This window comes from Sarcophilus harrisii, chromosome 3 (genome assembly GCF_902635505.1).
Source record: "Sarcophilus harrisii chromosome 3, mSarHar1.11, whole genome shotgun sequence".
In the NCBI taxonomy this organism is placed as follows: Eukaryota; Metazoa; Chordata; class Mammalia; order Dasyuromorphia; family Dasyuridae; genus Sarcophilus; species Sarcophilus harrisii.
In genome coordinates this window covers 570,544,443-570,563,422 of record NC_045428.1, presented here as the reverse complement: position 1 = coordinate 570,563,422, position 18,980 = coordinate 570,544,443, and the positions used below count along the sequence as shown (strand labels likewise).

The following is an 18,980-nucleotide window of genomic DNA, read 5'->3' as shown; positions in this document are numbered from 1 at the left end:
CCAGGGAGTGATACCAGAGCCCCCAACCCAGTTTCCAGGGCTAGTATTTTAACCTGCTCCATTCTGAATTGGGATTAAAAATACATGTATATATGTGTGCATTTATATTTGCATAAATGTGTGGTATGTCACATATACCTATAGGCTTGTGTGGATATTGTTTATATATTTATTTATTTATTTACACCTATTTACAAATATTCCATTCCAAATAAATATTTATATTTGTTCTTATTTACAGACATATATTTAGATATGTTTGTAAATAGATATATAAATATATATGTGTGTACATTTGCACATAGGCAGCTATATGTGTCGTGTATATACCTATATAGGTATATGTACCCACATGTTTATGTATATGTGTGTATGCATTTATATTTTCTGCTTTCATATATTGTATAGTATATGTGATAAGCTATACATATAGGAGAGATAGTGTGATATAACAATAATAGCTCACATTAATAGAGTGATTAAAGGTTTACAAAATATTTTATGCTTTACATTTATTATTTAAGAGCCTAGATTTGGAGGACAAAGGCTCCTTAGAGGTCAACTAGTCCCCCTCTTTTACAGATGAAGAAACTAAGTTCCAGAAAGTCCAAACCACTTCCTAACATCACACAGGCTGCTGAGCCAGGATTCAGACATAGGTTCTCTGAATGCAAAGTCAGTGTTCTTTCTGTAGAAGCACACCACTTGCTTTTAGGAACTGATGATTTGAGACATTAAGGTAACTTTCTTGTGGTCGTGTAGCTAGCAGACATCAAAGACAAATACAAATTTGGGTTTTTGATCAAGATTTTAATTTTTATTTCTTATTTTCCAAACTTGACCAATCCCAACAAGTACAAAAATTTACATGTATGAAAAACAGAAAAAGACAGTTGTATTTAGGGCCTCGAGTCTATTGATCTGTTGTTTACGGCTTGCTGTTGTTGGGATTTTTTATTATTATTATTATTATATATAAATTAGTATATACTATTATATTTATTTATTTTCTTGTTTTGTGTTATTTATATTATATATTATTTAATTGATATAATTATACATATAAATAAATTATTGTTAGAAAATTCAAACAAACCCAGGTTTCCCTAGCTCTAATCCAGCATTTTATCCAAGAGGCTCATGGAGTTCCAAGATAATAGTTCTAAGGTGGGAAGGAACGCAGAGGTCATCTAGCCTCCAGCTTTTTAAACTGTGGATCACAATCCCATATGGAGTCTCATAACTAAGTGTGGGGATTGTGAAATTAGGATTTATTATCCACAAGTATTTGACTTATATACCTATTTTTATAAGTCCATAGACCTAGGGCTATGTAAAAATTTCTTAGGCAAAAAGGGGGAAAAGTTTAAGAAGCCAATTTGTAATTTATTATCCATAAATATGTCATTTATATACATACATATATATGTATATATATGTATGTATGTATGTGTATGTATGTATGTATATATATATATATACCTGAGGTCATGTAAAAATTTCTTGGGCAAAAAGGGGAGAATTTTTAAGAAGCTAATTCCCTCATTTTTTAAATGAAGAAACTCAGGTCCCAAGGACTTTCTCAAGTGTACATGGGGAGTAAGTGACAAGAACCAGGATTTAAACATGAGTCTGGTGATCTCAAGTTCAGCATTCTAAGTTCAAGGGTTTGTGTGTGTGTGTGTGTGTGTGTGTGTGTGTATGTGGCTGGCTGTACTGATTTCCCATATGCACATGCTTATTTAGCTGGGTATATTTCTATAAACGTGCATATTTATATTGCTCTTTCTGTGCAATTGAGGAGTTGACAAGCAAGTCATAGAGTTCAAACAGATAGCTCCAGAAAATATTTTAAAAATTCATTGTTTGGTATGACAGCCTCAGAACTCTAGTTTTGAAAAGGAGGGCAATGAGATGCTTGGCTCCTAAATAAAGGGGCCTTGTCTGCCAAGGAACTAGTCTCCTCCCCTCCTCCCAAGTCAGCAGCTCTTCTAGACATTTGTCTTCAACGGGACCCATCAATCCCTCTGGCAGCCAAATCTTGACCTCTGGTGAATGGGGATGGGGGAAGGGAGAGGAGGGAAGCCATCCTTGGCCCCTAACAATTATTTGACTGTGGCTCCTGATGAAACTCTTCCCCTCAGAGACTACAAATAAATCCCCACGCCCAGATGTCTTATCCCATGCCATCCATCTTCAGGGAGGGGATTTAGAGCATCGAATGCAGAATGAAAAGCAGTGACAGGGAGGACTCCAGAGACTGTGTTCCTTTATTCACTGCCAGCAAAGTTCCAATCAAATATTTATTAGTTCTTGTCTTGAGCTGGGCTGTCTCTAAGCATATTTATAAGGGAAGCTGAGGAGGAGAAAAAAATGTCTTTCAATGGACTGAGGTGCTAACAGTCCCAGCTGCTCTTGTGTGACTCAGAGGTCTCCTCCCCCTCAAAGCACGTGGTTTCTCCCCTGTTTTGCAAGATGGTTTGGTCATGGGATTTCGGGAACCTGCCCCTGCCAGGGGAGGGGGCTGAGGATCATGAGTCAGATTGTTAACTCTTCAAGTGGGCACATGCTCTGTTTGTAATGAAGTTGTAGAGTCACCGATTTAAGGCAAAAAGGGACCTCGAAGATTTTTAAATCCAAATTCCTCCTTACTCTGCTGAGGACACTGAACTGACTTGGCCAGGGTCACCCCGTCAGGGGGAGGTGAGATTTTAACTCAAGGCTTCTTAACTGCAGGCCCTGGGCACGGGCGCTATGCCATCCTGCCTCTCAAAGCCCAGGGCAAGTTATCTGTCCTCACTCAGCAGGGCTCAGAAGGCTTCTCTGTGATTGCTATGTACAGTCATTGGACCACTAGGGTCTCATTTTTCTCCCCCATTCATGAGAGGAAAATGATCCAAGAGGGTTCAAGCCTTCCATTCCAGGAGCCAAGATCACTCCAGATGGAGCCAGTGAAAAGCCAAGGACAAAGGCATCATGGCCGTGCCCAGGATTTAGAGTTAAGAAGTCTTGAGTTAAAATCTCACCTCCTCCTCACTGTGTGACCCTGGCCAAGTCAATGCAGTAAGATGTAAGTTCTAGGCACTTAATAAATGCATGTTCAATTTGAAGGTAGAGCTGTAACACCCAGCGAAAGAATTCTGGGAAATGAGTGTGAACCACTACATAGAATTCCCAATCCCTCTATTTTTGTCTGCCTGCATTTTTGATTTTCTTCACAGGTTAATTGTACACTATTTCAAAATCTGATTCTTCTTGTACAGGATGAATAACTGTATGGACATGTATACATATATTGTATTTAACTTATACTTTAAAATATTTAACATGTATTGATCAACCTGCCATCTGGGAGAGGGGGTGGGGGGAAGGAAGGGGAAAATTGGAACAAAAGGTTTTGCAATTGTCAATGATGAAAAGTTACCCATGCATATAACTTGTAAATAAAAAGCTATAATAATAGAAAAAAAGGAAAAAAAAAGAAAGTAAAGCTGTAGAGAGGAATTTTAGTGCTGAACAAAATTCAGTTGATATGAGAAGAACATTGGAATACAGAGCATGTCATGGGGGACATCTGAGAAAGGTATGGAGTAGGAACCGACAGGAAGTTGTGCTACACTTGGCTCAAAAAGGAAGTTGGTCCACTCTTAAGTGGGCTGTAGGGAGGGAAAGTGTCACAAGGAGAGGAGAATTCAAAAGGAGACAGTCAAGTAAATATTTGTTAAGCATGTCCTCTATATTAGAAACTATAATATATAATATGAAACTATATTTTCATATTATATAGAAACTATAATTATATAATGTATAATATAAGTGCTAAGAGCAAAAAGAAACCCAGGAGATGGCTGCCAGTAATGCAATGGACTCTTGGTGGAGGACAACTGGGGCTGGACAAAGGGACATGGACTACAGAGGTAGATGTCTTAGAGCTGGTAGAGGATGGAGAGCCTTGAAGATTCTGGCTCAGAGAACTTATATTGGGAGGGAGTGCATGAGCTCCACCCGATCTGGGGCCCTGAGAAAAGCTTCACTTATTTCACTCTGATGACAGTTCTGTCAGAGAGGGAGATCTGGGGCAGATGGGGTCAAATGGAATCAAGCAGGGAGACTGGAGCCGGGAGAGTGCAACAGATCTTGCTCACATGGGCAGGGAACCAAGAGTGCTTGGCTCTGGTATGTGGGAGGCAATAAGGAGTGTGTACAGGTCAAGCATTAGTAAGTGGAGCCAGACCGTGGGGACAAGAACAGGAAACCAGGGCCACAAAACAGCAGGTTGGGTAGGAAATGTCTTACAGTATATTACAGATCCATTTCACTCAGTGTTCTCATCTATAAAACGGGGTGCTACCCTCATAGGCAATGTGGTTCATTGGAAAGTATGCTAGCTTTGGGGTTAGAGGACCAATTCCCAGCCCTGCATTTGTGACTTTGAGCTTGGTACCTGACTGCGGTCTGCCTCAGTTTCCTCCTTTGTAAAAGAGTGGATTAACCTTTGAAGTCTTTTTTTAGCTCTTATCTTATGATCCTGTGATTTTCTTAGAAAGAAAGAGTAAGAAATGTAAAAGTGAAGAAGAAAAAAAGAAGTAAGGAAGAAAGAAAAGAGGAAATAAGAAGAAAAGAGAAAAAGGAAGGAAGGGAGGAAAAAGGAAGGGAGGAAGAAAAGAGGGAAAGAAGGAAGGAAGGAGGGAAAGAAGGAAGGAAGGAAAGAAGGAAAGAAGGAAGGAAGGAAGAAAGAAAGAAAAGAAAGAAAGAAAGAAAGAAAGAAAGAAAGAAAGAAAGAAAGAAAGAAAGAAAGAAAGAAAGAAAGAAAGAAAGAAACGGAAGTAGGGAGGGAAAAAGACATAGAGGCATTGTTGGAGGGGTTCTCCCACTAAAGAAATCACAGGTCTTTACAATATTGGTGTATTATTACCTCTGAGGTACTGTCCAGTTCTCCAGGTTTCTGAATAGTGTTGGGGGAAATGGTCTGAGGAAATGCTAGTCAGGCTCCTGGAACAGCAGAGAGTCAAAGAAATGACTGGAGAGAAGTGTAATGTCCCAAAGAAGAAGGGTGGGGAATCTTTCAGATGAAGCCAAACAGTGGCTTACAGGGTTTCCAACTTGGAATCCTGACTCTGTCTTTCTCCCCCAGACAGCACAGTCTTGCCAGAAGATGCCGCGACCACAATAGATTCCATTGATGGGAAATCTTATCCCTCTGAAGATGCACCTACTCTGGTGGGTATCACCAACCTTACACCGTCTCATTTTCTTGCCAAGCTTAATTCCATGAATTGAAGACTAGATTGAGAAACAACAGAAAGCAAGGAAATGGGATGGCTCTCTAAGGAGGCTCAGATAAGGGGGATAAGATAGCTATCTTCCAGTATCCAAAAAATGATAGTATCACCTAGTAGCTAGAGCATGGGGCTTGGAGTCAGGATGGGCTACTTTGCTTCAAATCCTACTTCCCATACTTGTTTGTGTGACCCTGATAATCTGTAATCTCTTTACCTCAGTTTCTTCATCTATAAAGTAAGAAAGTCACAACCAATGGTCTCTAAATCCCTTCTAAATCTAATTCTATAATCCAATGAAGCGCTGTGATGAAGAAGTCAGAAAATACTTGTTCTTTCTAATCCAAGAGGGAAGAACTAAGAAGGAAAGGGAAAAGCTGCAGGGAGACAAATTTAGTTTTGATACCAGAAAAAAAATCCACAAAACAATTTCTTAACAATAGATCAACTTTTATGTTTTTTATTTATATCAACTATTTTTTAATGTCATGCATCTGTCATGCAACAAATCATGCTAGATGCTGGGGATATATAAAGAATGAACCAAATGGGGCAGCTAGGTGGTGCAATGAATAGAGCACCAGCCCTGAAGTCAGGAGAACCCGAGTTCAAATCTAGCCTCAAACACTTAATCCTAATTGTCTCAACAAAAAAAAAAAAAAAAAAAAAAAAGAAGGAGGAGGAGGAGGAAGAAGAAGAAGAAGAGGAAGGAGAGGAGGAGAATGAACCAATCCCTCTGTACAAAGAGCTGATGTTTAACCAGGGGAGCTAACAAGTATACACTCACACACATATGTATGTGTGTGTGTGTGTGTATATATATATATATATATATATATATATATATATATATATGCAGGGATATATGTGTTTGGGCATATATAGGGAATATATACTTACATGCATAATACATGTATGTCTCTATATATAAATGTATAAATCTATATATAATATCCATGCTGTTGCCATGGCTTGTGACATCTCCCAAATGTGTCCACTTCTCTCCTCTGACATTCCTGCCATCCTGGTATAGATTCCCACTTTACACCTGGATTTATTGGTGAGTCTGCCTGCCTCAAATCTCCTTCCTCTCCAATCCATTCAGCCACTAAAGTGATTTTCCTAAAACACAGATCCTATCAGGTCACTCAATCTACTCAATAAATTTCAGTAGCTTCCTGTTGCCTCGAGAAACAAATACAAAATGCTCCGCTTGGCATCCAAAGCCCTTCATAAACTGATAGCCTCCAACCTTTCCAATCTTCTTGACTTTACACCCCAAAACACACTCTTTGAACAGCATCCTGGCTGTTCCATAGGCAAGGCACTCCATCCCTTGCTTCAGGGTAACTTTCCGGGTTTTTTTTCATGTCTTGAATATTCTCCTTTCTCCAAGATGCTCCTGACTTCCCCTGGCTTCCTTTAAGTCCCAATTAAAATCCCATCTTCTACACAAAGTCTTCTCCAAACCCTTGTAATTCCACTGCTTTTTCTCTGTTATTATGTCCTATTAACCCTGTCTATAACTTGCTTTATGTAGATTTGTCTGCATGTTGGTTCCCCCATTAAGCTCTTTCAGGGTAGGGTAAGTCTTTTGTCCTTTTTTTTTGTATCCCAATTGTTTAGTATATAGTGCCTGGCACAGAGTAGGTAACCAATAAATGTCAATTGATTAAATAAACAAATACAAATACATCCAATGTAGTTTGGAAGGGAGGACTAGCAATTAAGGAGATAAAGCAGGGGAGATTTGATGTAATAGATAATGCTTCCACTTCCTCTTAAAGGATGAGAGGGACTCTGAGAGTTAGGAAATGAGAGAGTGCATCCCAGGCATGGGGATCAGTCTGCGTATGAGTATGGATATGGTGATAGTCCCAAAGTAGCATGGGCTGGTTCAGAGGTTCTCCTCTTGGAGACCAAGCAAAGGCTGTGTTGTAGATTGGTCCTTTCAGGTATGGGAATGGAATGATCATGGGGAATCTTTCTAGTTCTCAAATTCTGGGATAACTGACTGCATAGGTCTCAGAGGAGTTCCCTGCGCAGAAGGGATTTTCCAGGGCTGTGATTTGTTCTTCCTGTCCATAACTATTCACTGACTTTGAACTTTAGGGAGCGAAATGGAGGAGGGGAAGGGGTCTAAGTTTAATTGTGAGAGAAGGACCCCTAGTCTTTCCCCACTCACCATTGATCCAAAGTAGATTGGGGTGGGGGGGTAGTGTCCTTCATGACTTTAAGTTTTTTGATTTCTTGTCTGATTCCAACTCAGGGAGAGAGGCCCTTGACTGTTCACACATAACATTATCCTGAACCACTGTGTACCTTGGCGTGGCTGCATAACTGCAACCCTTGTTGAATTCCATTTGGAATTCCAATTCCAAGTTGGCTTAAAGCCCTCTGACCTCCCCGTGGGATAGGAGGAGCAATAGGAGTGAACATCTTTTCTAAAGGGGACACTACCCACTGCCTTTTAAACTGAATAAGTTTGAATAAGTGTGTGTGTAGTCTAATGGACTCGGCAGACCTGGGTTCAAATCTCAGCTCTGCCACTCACTACCTCTGTGACCATGGACAAAACACTCAACCTTCTGGGTGTCCAGATGTTCTCACCTTTAAACTGAGAGGATTGGACAGCCCCATGTCTATGCCTTTATCTAGGCTGATCCCCCTGTCTGGGATACACTCTTTCATTTCCTAACCCTCAGAGTCCCTCCTATAAACTAGATTGGAATCTTCAATTAGAATTACTTATGTGATCTTGGTAAGTTACCTTTTTGGACTTCCAGATTTCATCATTCTTAAAAAAGGGAAATTGAATTAGGTGGACCTCAAAGGGCCCTTCCAATTCTGATCTCTACTCCTATAATTTCTCCATCTCACCACTTTCAAACTACCCACAAATATTTGAGCACTGCTCTGTGAAAATAACTACTCTGAAGAAGATCAAATATAAGATCTTCTGCTTAGTGTTCAAAGCCCTTCTACTGCCCCCCCATCACCTACATTTCTGTTCTCATTCCTACAGCATCCCTTTCATGATCCAGTGAGACATAGGCACCTTGCAGGTCCTCAAATAAGACCCTCTATCCAGACTTCATGCTCCCCCTCCTCCTCTCCATCTCCTGGCTCCCTTCAAGTCCTAACTAAATTTCCACCTGCTTCGAGAAGCCTTCCTCAATCCCTCTTACTTCTAGTAACTTCCCTCTGCTACTTATCTCCTCCTTATCCTGCATGTAGCTTGTTGTTACATGATTATTTACATGTTGTCTCCCCCATTAGAGTGGGGCAGGGACCATTTTTGCCTTTTTTATGTTTCTAATGCTTAGCATAGTACCTAGCACATGGTAGGTACTTACATGTTTGTGTCTTGACTTGACATTTTATTTCATTTTTTGTGCTTCAGATTGCCTTTATTTCTCAGAGTTCTGAGATTAGAAGCCTGAGTTTTCTCAAACAACATTAGCTCTTTTATTTTATTAGAATTGTACTTTTTTATTTCATTTATTTTTTTTGCTGAAGCTTTTTATTTACAAAGCATAAGCATGCTAATTTTTCCAACATTGACCCTTCCATAACCTTTTGTTGCAAATTTTCCCCTCCTTCCCTCCACCCTCTCCCCTAGCTGGCAGGTAGTCCAATACATGTTAAATATGTTGAAAAACATTAGCTCTTAAAGATACTGCTCTTAAAGACAACTATCAATCATGCTACAAGTGTCTGGTTCTCTAAGCATTATGAGATTAGATGAATTTCCACAGAGAACAAGCCTATAGTAATGGTAATGTTCTGGAGGGGAAAAAATTATTTCCTTTGCTTTGATATTTTCAAAATGTAACACATGATCCCTGTCCTCAAGGAGCTTACAATCAGCTGAGGAAGAACATGAAAAGACAAAAAACTAATCCTGCAATAAAATTTCTTCTGTGAGAATTGTTGTATCATGTCCCACCGAGACAGATGCTTGATATAGATGATAAATGCCATAGAAAATTCTGGCGGAGGTGACACTGTCAGTGGAACTCAGACCCCAAGAACGGAAAATAATACAAAGAAAAGTCTCCTTCGTCCTTCTGGAAGGCTGCTTACTGACTCTCTACCTGCTTTTCTCATTTATCTGCCTCACAGCCGCCCACAAGAACCCCAACAACTTTCCACACCCCAGGAATTGAGGACAAACCTACTCCAGAGCCCACAGTCCACACCAGAGAGAACTCCACGAGTTCTAGGGTTGAAACTGACCATCCAAGTGGTAAGAAACCAATTTATTTGTTTAAAAAAAGCTTCAATTAAGTACTTGCTATAATATGTAAAGGGCTGCTCGGTGGTACTGTAGGTAGAGCACTTCAGGTCTGGAGTCAGGAAAACCTGGGTTCAAATCTGGCTTCAGATACTTTCTAGCCATATGCTCCTAGATAAGTCATATCACCCTATTTGCCTCAGTTCCTCATCTGCAATATGAGCTGGAGGAGGAAATGGCAAATCACTCTCATTTCTTTGCCAAGAAAACTCCAAAATGGGATCACAAAGAGTTGGAAACAACAGAATAAATGAGCAGTAATAATAATACATAAGACAAAGCGACATCTGCATCCAGAGAAAGCACTATGGGAACTGAGTATGAATCTCAACATGATATTTTCACCTTTTTATTTGCTTGCTTTTTATTTTCTTTCTCACTTTTTTCCTTTTTGATCTGATTTTTCATGTGCATCATAATTGTGGAAATCTGTATAGAATAATTGGATACATTTGACATATATTGCATTACTTGTTGTCTAGAGGAGGGGATAGGAAGAAGGGAAGGATAAAAAATTTAAAACCCAAGGTTTTACAAAGGTGAATGTTGAAAATTATCTTTGCATGTGTTTTAAAATAAAAAGCTATTATTTTAAAAAATAATAATACATAAAACATTTTGCTAGATCCTAGCCAAACAAAGACAAAGACAAAAAGTAAATAACCCTATCATTTTTCCAATGGGATAGACTTCAGATTCTTCATTTGTAAAAATTTGCCTCCCACCATTTGGTCCTCACTATAACCCTGTGAGGTAAGTGCTTCAGGTATTAAGATATATAATTCTTTTACTTATATCCCATTGCCCAGAACATTGTAAGTGCTTATTAAGACTGACCAATCCCATTTTATAGAGGAGCAAACTGAAGTCCTAGAATTATAGAATAAGAATAGGAAGAGACCTTTGAGGTTCTCTTGTCCAACATTTTCATCCAATCTTCTCATTTTACAGATGAGGAGGTTACATTATATACCTAAGCTCATACAAGTAGTAAGAAGCTGGTTTTTGAACCCAGATCCTGAGACTCCAGAGACTGCCTTTTTCATACTACCCAACTACCTTTCATTGGCTATGATTTTCCCCAAAGTCTCAGAAACTGATAGAACTGAGAAAGGAACCAAAATTATAGGATCACAAGATTGTCATTTTGGAATTGGAAGGAACCCCAATGTCTGACTAGTCCAATGACCCTCTGAGCCCCCACCCGTCTATTCTATCCATGGAAATTTGCTCACTGGAAATTCCCTAGACAAGGGGTAAACAAAATAATTATGGTTTGAGGGCCAAATTCTGTTCTTTTTGTTTGGTAGTTAAGAATGGTTAAACAAACCAATAAATAAAGTAAAGCTTTATTTTAAAACATAAAAACCATTCTTAAATAACTAGGAAGGATTTGTCCTGTGGACACTAGTTTGCCAATTCCTGCATAGACCAATGAAATCACAGGTCAAGCATAACAATTTGAGGAAGGAGACAACCCTAACTGCCTGGTTTAGGCTATTTCGGAAAAGCTTCCAGAAAAAAATGCAACTGGCATTTATATAGAGCTTTAACATCTACAAAGCTTTTTACATATATTCTCCCATTTGAGCCTCTCAACAGCCCTGGGAAGTTGGCACTACGGACACTCTTCATACCCATTTTACAGTTGAAGAAATTAAAGTTCAGGGCGGTTGCAACTTCTCCATGGCCACACAACTAGTATCAGAAACTGAAATTTGAACCCAGGTCTTCCTGATTTCAAATCTGGTGTGATTCACTGCTTAACAGGCATTAGCATATGGGTTGAAACCTCAAAAGGGAACAGGAAACTGGAGAAATATGAATTAAAAATTTGAAAAAAAAAAAAAGGAAGAAACTGTGCATCCCAGACATGGTGCACAATCTGTGCAAACGTGTGGGGGTGGTCAGTTGAATGATGCTTTTGGAGAAAGACCAAGGACGCCATATTCCTTGACTCTAAAATAAGCACGGGCATCCTTGTAATATCTAATTCACAGGTTTATTGTAAGGAAAACACTTTGTAAACCAAAAGATCTATATGCAAAGCCACTCTCAGGTATATGGAGGTTGTTACACTTTGACTCCAATTTTTTGTGTTGATTGGCCACAGATCATCTTCATTCAAATATGAATGGCATAATCATACGTCAGGGTCTCTCAAATGGACCACATGTCCTCAGATCATTTGAAGAGTTTGGAGGGAACGGGTCTACTACCATTCAGATGCAGACAGCCTAAATCTAAAGCATCCTTGCTTTCCCTTTTCTATAGACAGCAGGATTTGGATTTGTGCATTTGCATTGATTCAGAAAGCAAAAACTTTGTCTTGATGAATCTGTTTCCCCATCTGCTAATAAACTAAAGAATCATCTGACAGATGTTAAGAACTTACTACATGATGAGGTCAAGGGGAAAAGAAAAGTGACAATGACCAACCTGATTGGAAAAACAAACAAAATCCACGGAGAGATAGCCTAGGGGGATTTTCAGACACATAAATGGAGCTAAAGTACAGGAAGAAAGCAGCCAAGGAAAACTTTTATTTCTTTTGGAAATCATTGATTAGTTCTGAAGAGCATCTCCCTTAGCATAATACAAGACCTTCAAGCAATTGTGTGACCATAGTTAAATTACTTAGTGTCCTTAGTCCTTTAAGACTGCAAGTTTAATCTAATAATAGCTAGCTACCATTTATATGGACTCTTCATGAACCATTTGGGGTTTTCCTGGAAAAGACACTGGAGTGGTTTGCCATTTCCTTTTCCAGATCATTTTTACATATGAGGAAGAAAAGAAAGCAAGATGACTTGACTCACACAGTGAGTCAGATACTATCTAGTATCTGAGGCTCTTCCTGAATTCAGGTCTTTCACCACCTCCCTATACGATTGTAGTCTATCCATTGTATAACCTACACAACCATTTATATAACACTTTAAAATTCATAAAGTGCTTTACAAGTACTGTTCATTTTATCCTTACAAAACGCTATGAGGCAGGTATTATTCTTATTCCCATTTTACATTTGAGGAAACCGAGGCAGATAAAAATTATTTGTCCAGGGCCACACAGGTAATAAATTTCTGAGGAGAAATTTGAACTCTGTCTTCTTGAATCCAAGCATAGCACTCTGTCCATGGTGCCATCAAGCTGCCTAAATAGAGAGACAAGTTTGGGGCCAGGAAAATCTGGCTTTAATCTTACCTCTGACACTAACCAGCTTTAATACCATGGACAAATCTCTTAACCCCTCTTAGTATTATTCAGTTTCCCTATCTGTAAAATGGAGGTAGTAACACTTATAAGGTTTTACAGCATTGTTGAAAGGCTTAAACAAGAAAATAAAAGTAATATTCTTTGGAAATTTAATTTTTTAAAAAATGTCAGTTATTATTATATTAATAATCTCAAGGGGAAGAATTGGATTTTCTAATTTTTCCCTTATCTCCCACTATGGGAATTTAAAACTTCATACCTCAAAAAGTGAGAATTCTATTAGTGATGATGAGTTTTATTCAAGAGATGTAGTTTCTAAGTCCTGTTTGCCAAAAATATTATATGACCTTGAAAATTAATGACCACTTCTATGGCTTCTTTTTTTAACTCTAAAAAAATCAAACAATAAAATATATGCTAGATTTATTGTCCTACCTTCTAAAATAGTTGAGAATAAACAACGTATAATTTAAAGGATTATCAGCTTTTAGGAAGAAAAACTCCTTAAGAAAGGAAAATGAAGGGAGTAAATTACTTAATCCCCTGCTAGAACAGTTTATAATTTAAGACAGAACAGTTCTGATGTTCTATGTTTTTAGGTTCCTTCAAGTTCTAAGTCTAAGTCTAAGGTCCTCCCAGACATTTCACATTCAAGCATCCTTTCTCCCTTTGTCATTTAGTGTCCTTTTACCTCTGGTATTCATGTTTTAATGTCACTCTCATGTTCTAATGTTCATTCTAGTTTTAAATCTTATAAACTGTAAATCATTAATCATTTGTGATTAATTCAAATCATTAATAATTAAGACCAGTAATGAATGGTAACATACTTTTAAAATTACCATTGCACTTTCCTTAGCAAATGTTTTCCTCACTCCTGTTTTTGTTGTCTTCTACCTAATCTGCAAAGCTCTGAAGTAAATTTCTTCTCTAATTATGATTAAATCCCAGTTTTTTCTAACATCACTCTGTTGTTACATCTCTCTCTTTACAGAGAAAGTGGGTGGAGAGACAAAGACAACTGAGAAAGGTAGGCTAGAAAGGGTTACTCAAAGAAACCACTATTCTTGTCATCATCTATATTCATAAGCTGTATTTATCAACAGAAGCACATTAGAGCATCTATAAAGGCAAGATTTACCCTTTGGAAGAAAGATCATTTGAATGGCAGAAAAGAAACAAAGCAAATTCTGGGTAGTTATATTTTTAATCAAAAGACAAGTTAGAAGATTTTAAAATCTTTCTGCTTTGTGGCAGCTGTTGTGAATTCAATAATTCAATTCAAACCATTACAGTGAGGGCTAGTCAAGCAGTTCAAGACTTGATTCTTGTTTGAGACTTTGTGCTAAGTATGGAAGGCTCCAAAGACCAAAAAGACCCTGTCCTCAAAGAGTTCATACTCCATTGGGGGATGGAACATTTGCACAGATAAGTAAATATAAACTCATTTCAGGAAAAAGAAAAAGACTACTAAAGGGTTTCCTGTAGGAGCTGGTACCACAGATGAGACTTAAAATAAGCTCAGAATTCTAAGAGGTTGAGGTGAAAGTGTATTCTACACATAGGGTCAGCCTGAGCAAAGGTATAGAAGTCAGAGATGGGGATAGAATGTTTAGTTCAGGGAATAGCAGATGGGGTTATTTGGCTGGAATAAGGAGTGAATATAAAGGGGAATAACGTGAAATAAGTCTCCAAGGTTAAACAGAAGCCAGATGTGAAACAGCTTTAAATGCCCAAGATGATAGTTTTTGGTTATTAGAGAATCAGGGTTATTTTAATAGCCCTATAAAAATTCTTCCTAATAATTAATAGCAGAGTTGAGATACTGTTCTTTAAACTCAATAGACAAAAGCCTATTTCGTAAGAATCTTGTTATAGCTCAAGGTCAGCCATTGTATTATGCCCCAATTTTCAATCTCAACATGGGTGACAAGAGGACAATAACACATTTTGGAAATTTGCTGCTATGATTACCTGTGAACCTAACATCCTACCACATGTAATTTAATATAAATCCATCCACGCTTTGGACTAGAATGTTTACTCAATATATTGCTAGTGCATGGATATTATTCTTCTCCATCTTGTTCTGGATAAATTACCAATATTGCTTCTTTTTTTGCTTCTATTTCTCTATGTTAGGAGGTTTGGAAACTGTAACATTAGTGGGAATCATTTTGGGAATCGTGATCGCCATTGGTATCATTGCTGGAATCATCATTGCAGTAGTGAGGAAAATGTCGGGCAGGTACTCGTAAGTAAATATATATACACTGACATGATATGTGTGTGATTAGTGTAATTATTTAAAGATCCCTGGGGTGAAGTAGAAAGAATACTGGGCTTGGATTTGGAAGAGACCTGCTTTTGAATTCTGTCCCTGAAATTTCCTAGTTATATAATTTGGGGCAAATCCCTTAGCTCCTCTAAGCTTTGGTTTTCCATTCTATAAAAATGGAGACAAAAGGACCTTTTTGGTACTCTTTTCTCTGTGCTATCCAGTTGCCCAAGTTTCCTCTGAATTTATTATTTTGAGGGCCTGGAAATTTTTCACTGTTTGGTTGGTATATGACCAAGTATCAGAAATAAGGCATGGAGGGCATAGTATCAGACAATAGATAATTAGTGAAGAAAGAGATCATGTGGATTATATAATAATAGAAGAAACCATAGGTAATCTAGTCAAATGTTCTCATTTTACAAATAAGGAAACTGAGACCCTCAGAAGAGAAATGATTTGAATAGGGTCATTTACCTAAGTCACTATCAGAAGCAACATTTGAACCAGGTCTTTTTGAGTCCAAATTCAACTCTCTATTTATAGGTTAGTTGGTATACTCACAATCGGCCAATCTCTTTGACAATCTCTTTGTTCTTATTTTTCCATAGGCCATAGATGACTGGAGAATTATGTCCTTCTGCCAACTATTTTATTTTTTGAAGAGAGCTCCTATTTTAGCTTCTGTACCCACATGAGAAAATGATCCATGGAAGAGCTGCTCCTCCAGTTCTAAATCCGTGGTGATCCTAAAACTCTGCAAGGGTTCCTGAGCTGAAAACAAGAAGGCTCCTACAGCCTGTGATTCCAAATCTATCTTATTTTGAAATCATTTTTTATTTTTATATATACACTTTGTAAAAGTAGGTGACATGGCTAAAAAAAAACTAACAGTGGATAGGAAATAAGGAAACAATGATTGATGAGTCCATATGCAACCAAAATAGCAGCATGCGAATCTAGGATGCTAGAAAGTTGTTGAATTTGGAATTTGGAACCCCGACCTGAGGGTTGCCATCGAAAGCAAAAAGGAATGTGGAAATATTTACTCTACTCAAGTTGTACTGCTTGTAAATGGGTCATTGGATCATAGTTCTAGAAGTAGAGAAATACCTGTGGGGTCAGTGGGGCAGGATGGACAGAACCCTGTGTTTGCACCCCACCTCTGATACTAGCTATGTGACCACGAGCAAATGACTTCATCTTTTTAAACCTCAGTTTCCTTATTAAAATGAGAAAATAGAGTCATAGACTTAGAAAGCAGGAGGCATAGAGGTCACCTAGTCCAACTTACTCGTTTTACAGATGAGGAAACTGAGGTCAACTGAATTTCCCAGGCTAATGCTTACCTATATCATTGACTAAGCCAGTTATGAGGATCAAATGAGAAAATGTAGGTAAATCATTTTGCAAACCTTAGAAATGTCAGCAATCATTCTTAGAGGCTACCTAGCCCAACCCCCTCATTTCATAGTGGGGGAACTGAGGCTCAGAGTGGTCAAGAGAGTTACTCAAGATTACACAAAGTAATAAGTGATGACAGCTCTAGAATTTGAAGCCAGGTGGGGGTTCCAAATTCCAAATTCAAAACTCTTTCCACTGTACCATGCTGTTTCCCAACAGGTGTTCTTAGATTCTCTGGTGGACTGAGGTGCATAAAACCTTATATTCCTTATTCTTTAGAATTTGGAACAAGCAGTGATCAAAAAGCATCTTAAGCCTTTGTGATCTAGGGAACAGCTGTTTCTACTTGGTTGGAACAAAGTACTTCAAAGACTCCCTCATGGAGTCAGCCTTTGGAGTTAGTAAACAGGAAAACCATGATTCTGGAAAGACAGTCCTTCCCCCATCACTCCCCAAGGCCTCCTGGGCTGCTTAAGAAGTTTCTCCAGTGAGGAATTGCTGGCTCGATGTTATGAGCTGACTGCCTTCCACCTCTGTAGCTTTGAAATGAATGAGCCCAGGGTGGTTCTCTAGTTAAAGGAAGGTTGGCTTCTGATTGCCTGCCAATACCACATCACTATAACCCCTCTGATCCTTAGCATGTGGCCCTGCTGGGCTAGATCATACATTGCAGCCATAAAGCTGCCAGTAGCTAACATGACTCAAGTTTAAAAATAGTTTGCTACATATCTCTAAAACATGAAGGACCCTTGTACTGGCGTACACTGTAAGCAGCAGAATGTACCAGTCTTCCTACATTTATTTGCCTCCTTGACTTTTATCACATTGGAGAAATGTATGAAATGGAAAATGAGTGTAGCGAGAGTCGAATTTTAAATAGCTGTAAGATTTCAAAGCATATAAAATTCAAATGAAAAAAGCTTTCCCAGTCCTTCATTTGTTGACCTCACATATTGAGAAGTGAGTTAAATTTCCTCATTAGAACTCATCATCTCAATACTGACAAATGCAGCACACCCTTTTCTGAAGGTCAATTGAGTTAATTTTTTTTTTTAAAGACATCCTTATTCATTGACACTCATCTTGGAATGACTGGATATAGTTTCAAACCTAGGCTCTTCAACTTGTCCAGTAAATTGATGTAGAATGAGAAGTTATTGCTTGAGAAATTTAGCTTGTTCCTCTCCCAGGTTTTTGGTTTTGTGCCAACATTTGGATGTTATTTTATATAATCTACTCTGGGGTAAATCTATCTATCACCAACGTATTACAAATTAAGCACACAAGAGATGGGAGCAGATGCTCTAATAAAGTGTGGTTGAAAGAAGAACTTATAAACACTATGTCTTTCGAGTTATCTCCCTCTCCCCCACCCTTCACATTTCTGGTTAGTGATTTATAACAATTCCCTTAAAATTTTTGTTTCCTACCACTTCTCCCTTCTTCTTCTCTTCCCCACTCCGTGAAAAAATAAAAGAGTCCATCTCAAGTTATACACTGGACCCAGTGCCTGCTGGGACAGGACAGTGGGTTTCTTAACACTGTTTAACACAGTGTAGATATTTTCAAATAAAGCAAATAGTTATGTATGGTGGAGATTTGTGTATTTATTGGGAATCGCCATGGAGTTTTGAGTGGGAGGGAGTCACTCTTGGGACTATCTCAGAATAAAATTATGAATGACATTACAATTTGCCATGTTAATTGGAGAAATCAAATTATCATTTGTAATCATGGAATGGGACAAATTTATATGCCTTTAAGAAGCCAAAAATATCCAAAAGGACATTTCACCAAGCCTATTGTCTAGGTCTCACTCCACTGAGTAAAGGAAGCAAGGTATATGGGAAGTTTTACATCATGGTCTACCAAGCCAACAATATTCCAGGATGTGAGCCAGATCCCATATTAAAACCCGATCAAAAGACAGAAGAGGATGGTAGTAATTTGGACATCTCTTTATTTGGTGGAAAAGTTAGAATCACTTAATATGCAAGTTTGATATTTTGACTGACAGTTTTTGCTAGCTAAGGCACGAGGCTCAGATATATATAAACTGGTACGCTCTAAATTTCATTACTTTGTGTCAAAGCCTCAGTTGTCCTGTCTTAGTTATATCTCTAATAAAAAGGCCCAAGTCAGACTATATATTTCCTTTCAGTAGAATGTAGCATATTTTAGGACACAAACTATTTTGTTTGCTTAACTCCTAGTAAGTTAAACTGCTAGTTAAATTGACATAGCTCCTTGAGCTCCTTGATCTCTCTGATACCATCCTCTACAGGTTCTCTCTCTTCAATTATACTTTCATCTCAATTCATTCAATTAAAATATCAGAGGCTCATTTTCATCTCAATTCATTCAATTAAAATATCAGAGGCTTACTTATTTGCTATTGAGTAGACTTCCATAAAAGGTTGGGAGATAATAAGATCTGGGTTCTAAATTTACCAACTCTCCTATATCCTTATCTCTACTATGTATATGTAAATATACATATATG

At 38.2% G+C, this 18,980-nt stretch overlaps 1 protein-coding gene across 3 annotated transcripts in view; it reads left to right on the top strand.

The window, feature by feature from the left end:
• Positions 1 to 18,073, top strand: part of PDPN (podoplanin) — a 44,509-nt gene extending 26,436 nt beyond the window's left edge. The window contains exons 2-6 of one of the 3 annotated variants that reach the window (XM_012545642.3): positions 5,135 to 5,220; positions 9,405 to 9,528; positions 13,790 to 13,825; positions 14,938 to 15,043; positions 15,685 to 18,073. In XM_012545642.3, the coding sequence (XP_012401096.1) occupies positions 5,135 to 5,220; positions 9,405 to 9,528; positions 13,790 to 13,825; positions 14,938 to 15,043; positions 15,685 to 15,691 (359 nt within the window). In that variant the 3' untranslated portion in view covers positions 15,692 to 18,073. Of the gene's footprint in view, positions 1 to 5,134; positions 5,221 to 9,404; positions 9,529 to 13,789; positions 13,826 to 14,937; positions 15,050 to 15,684 lie in introns of all 3 variants that reach the window. The other 2 variants (XM_012545641.3, XM_012545643.3) reach the window with 2 other exon arrangements.
• The last annotated feature ends 907 nt before the right edge of the window (positions 18,074 to 18,980 follow it).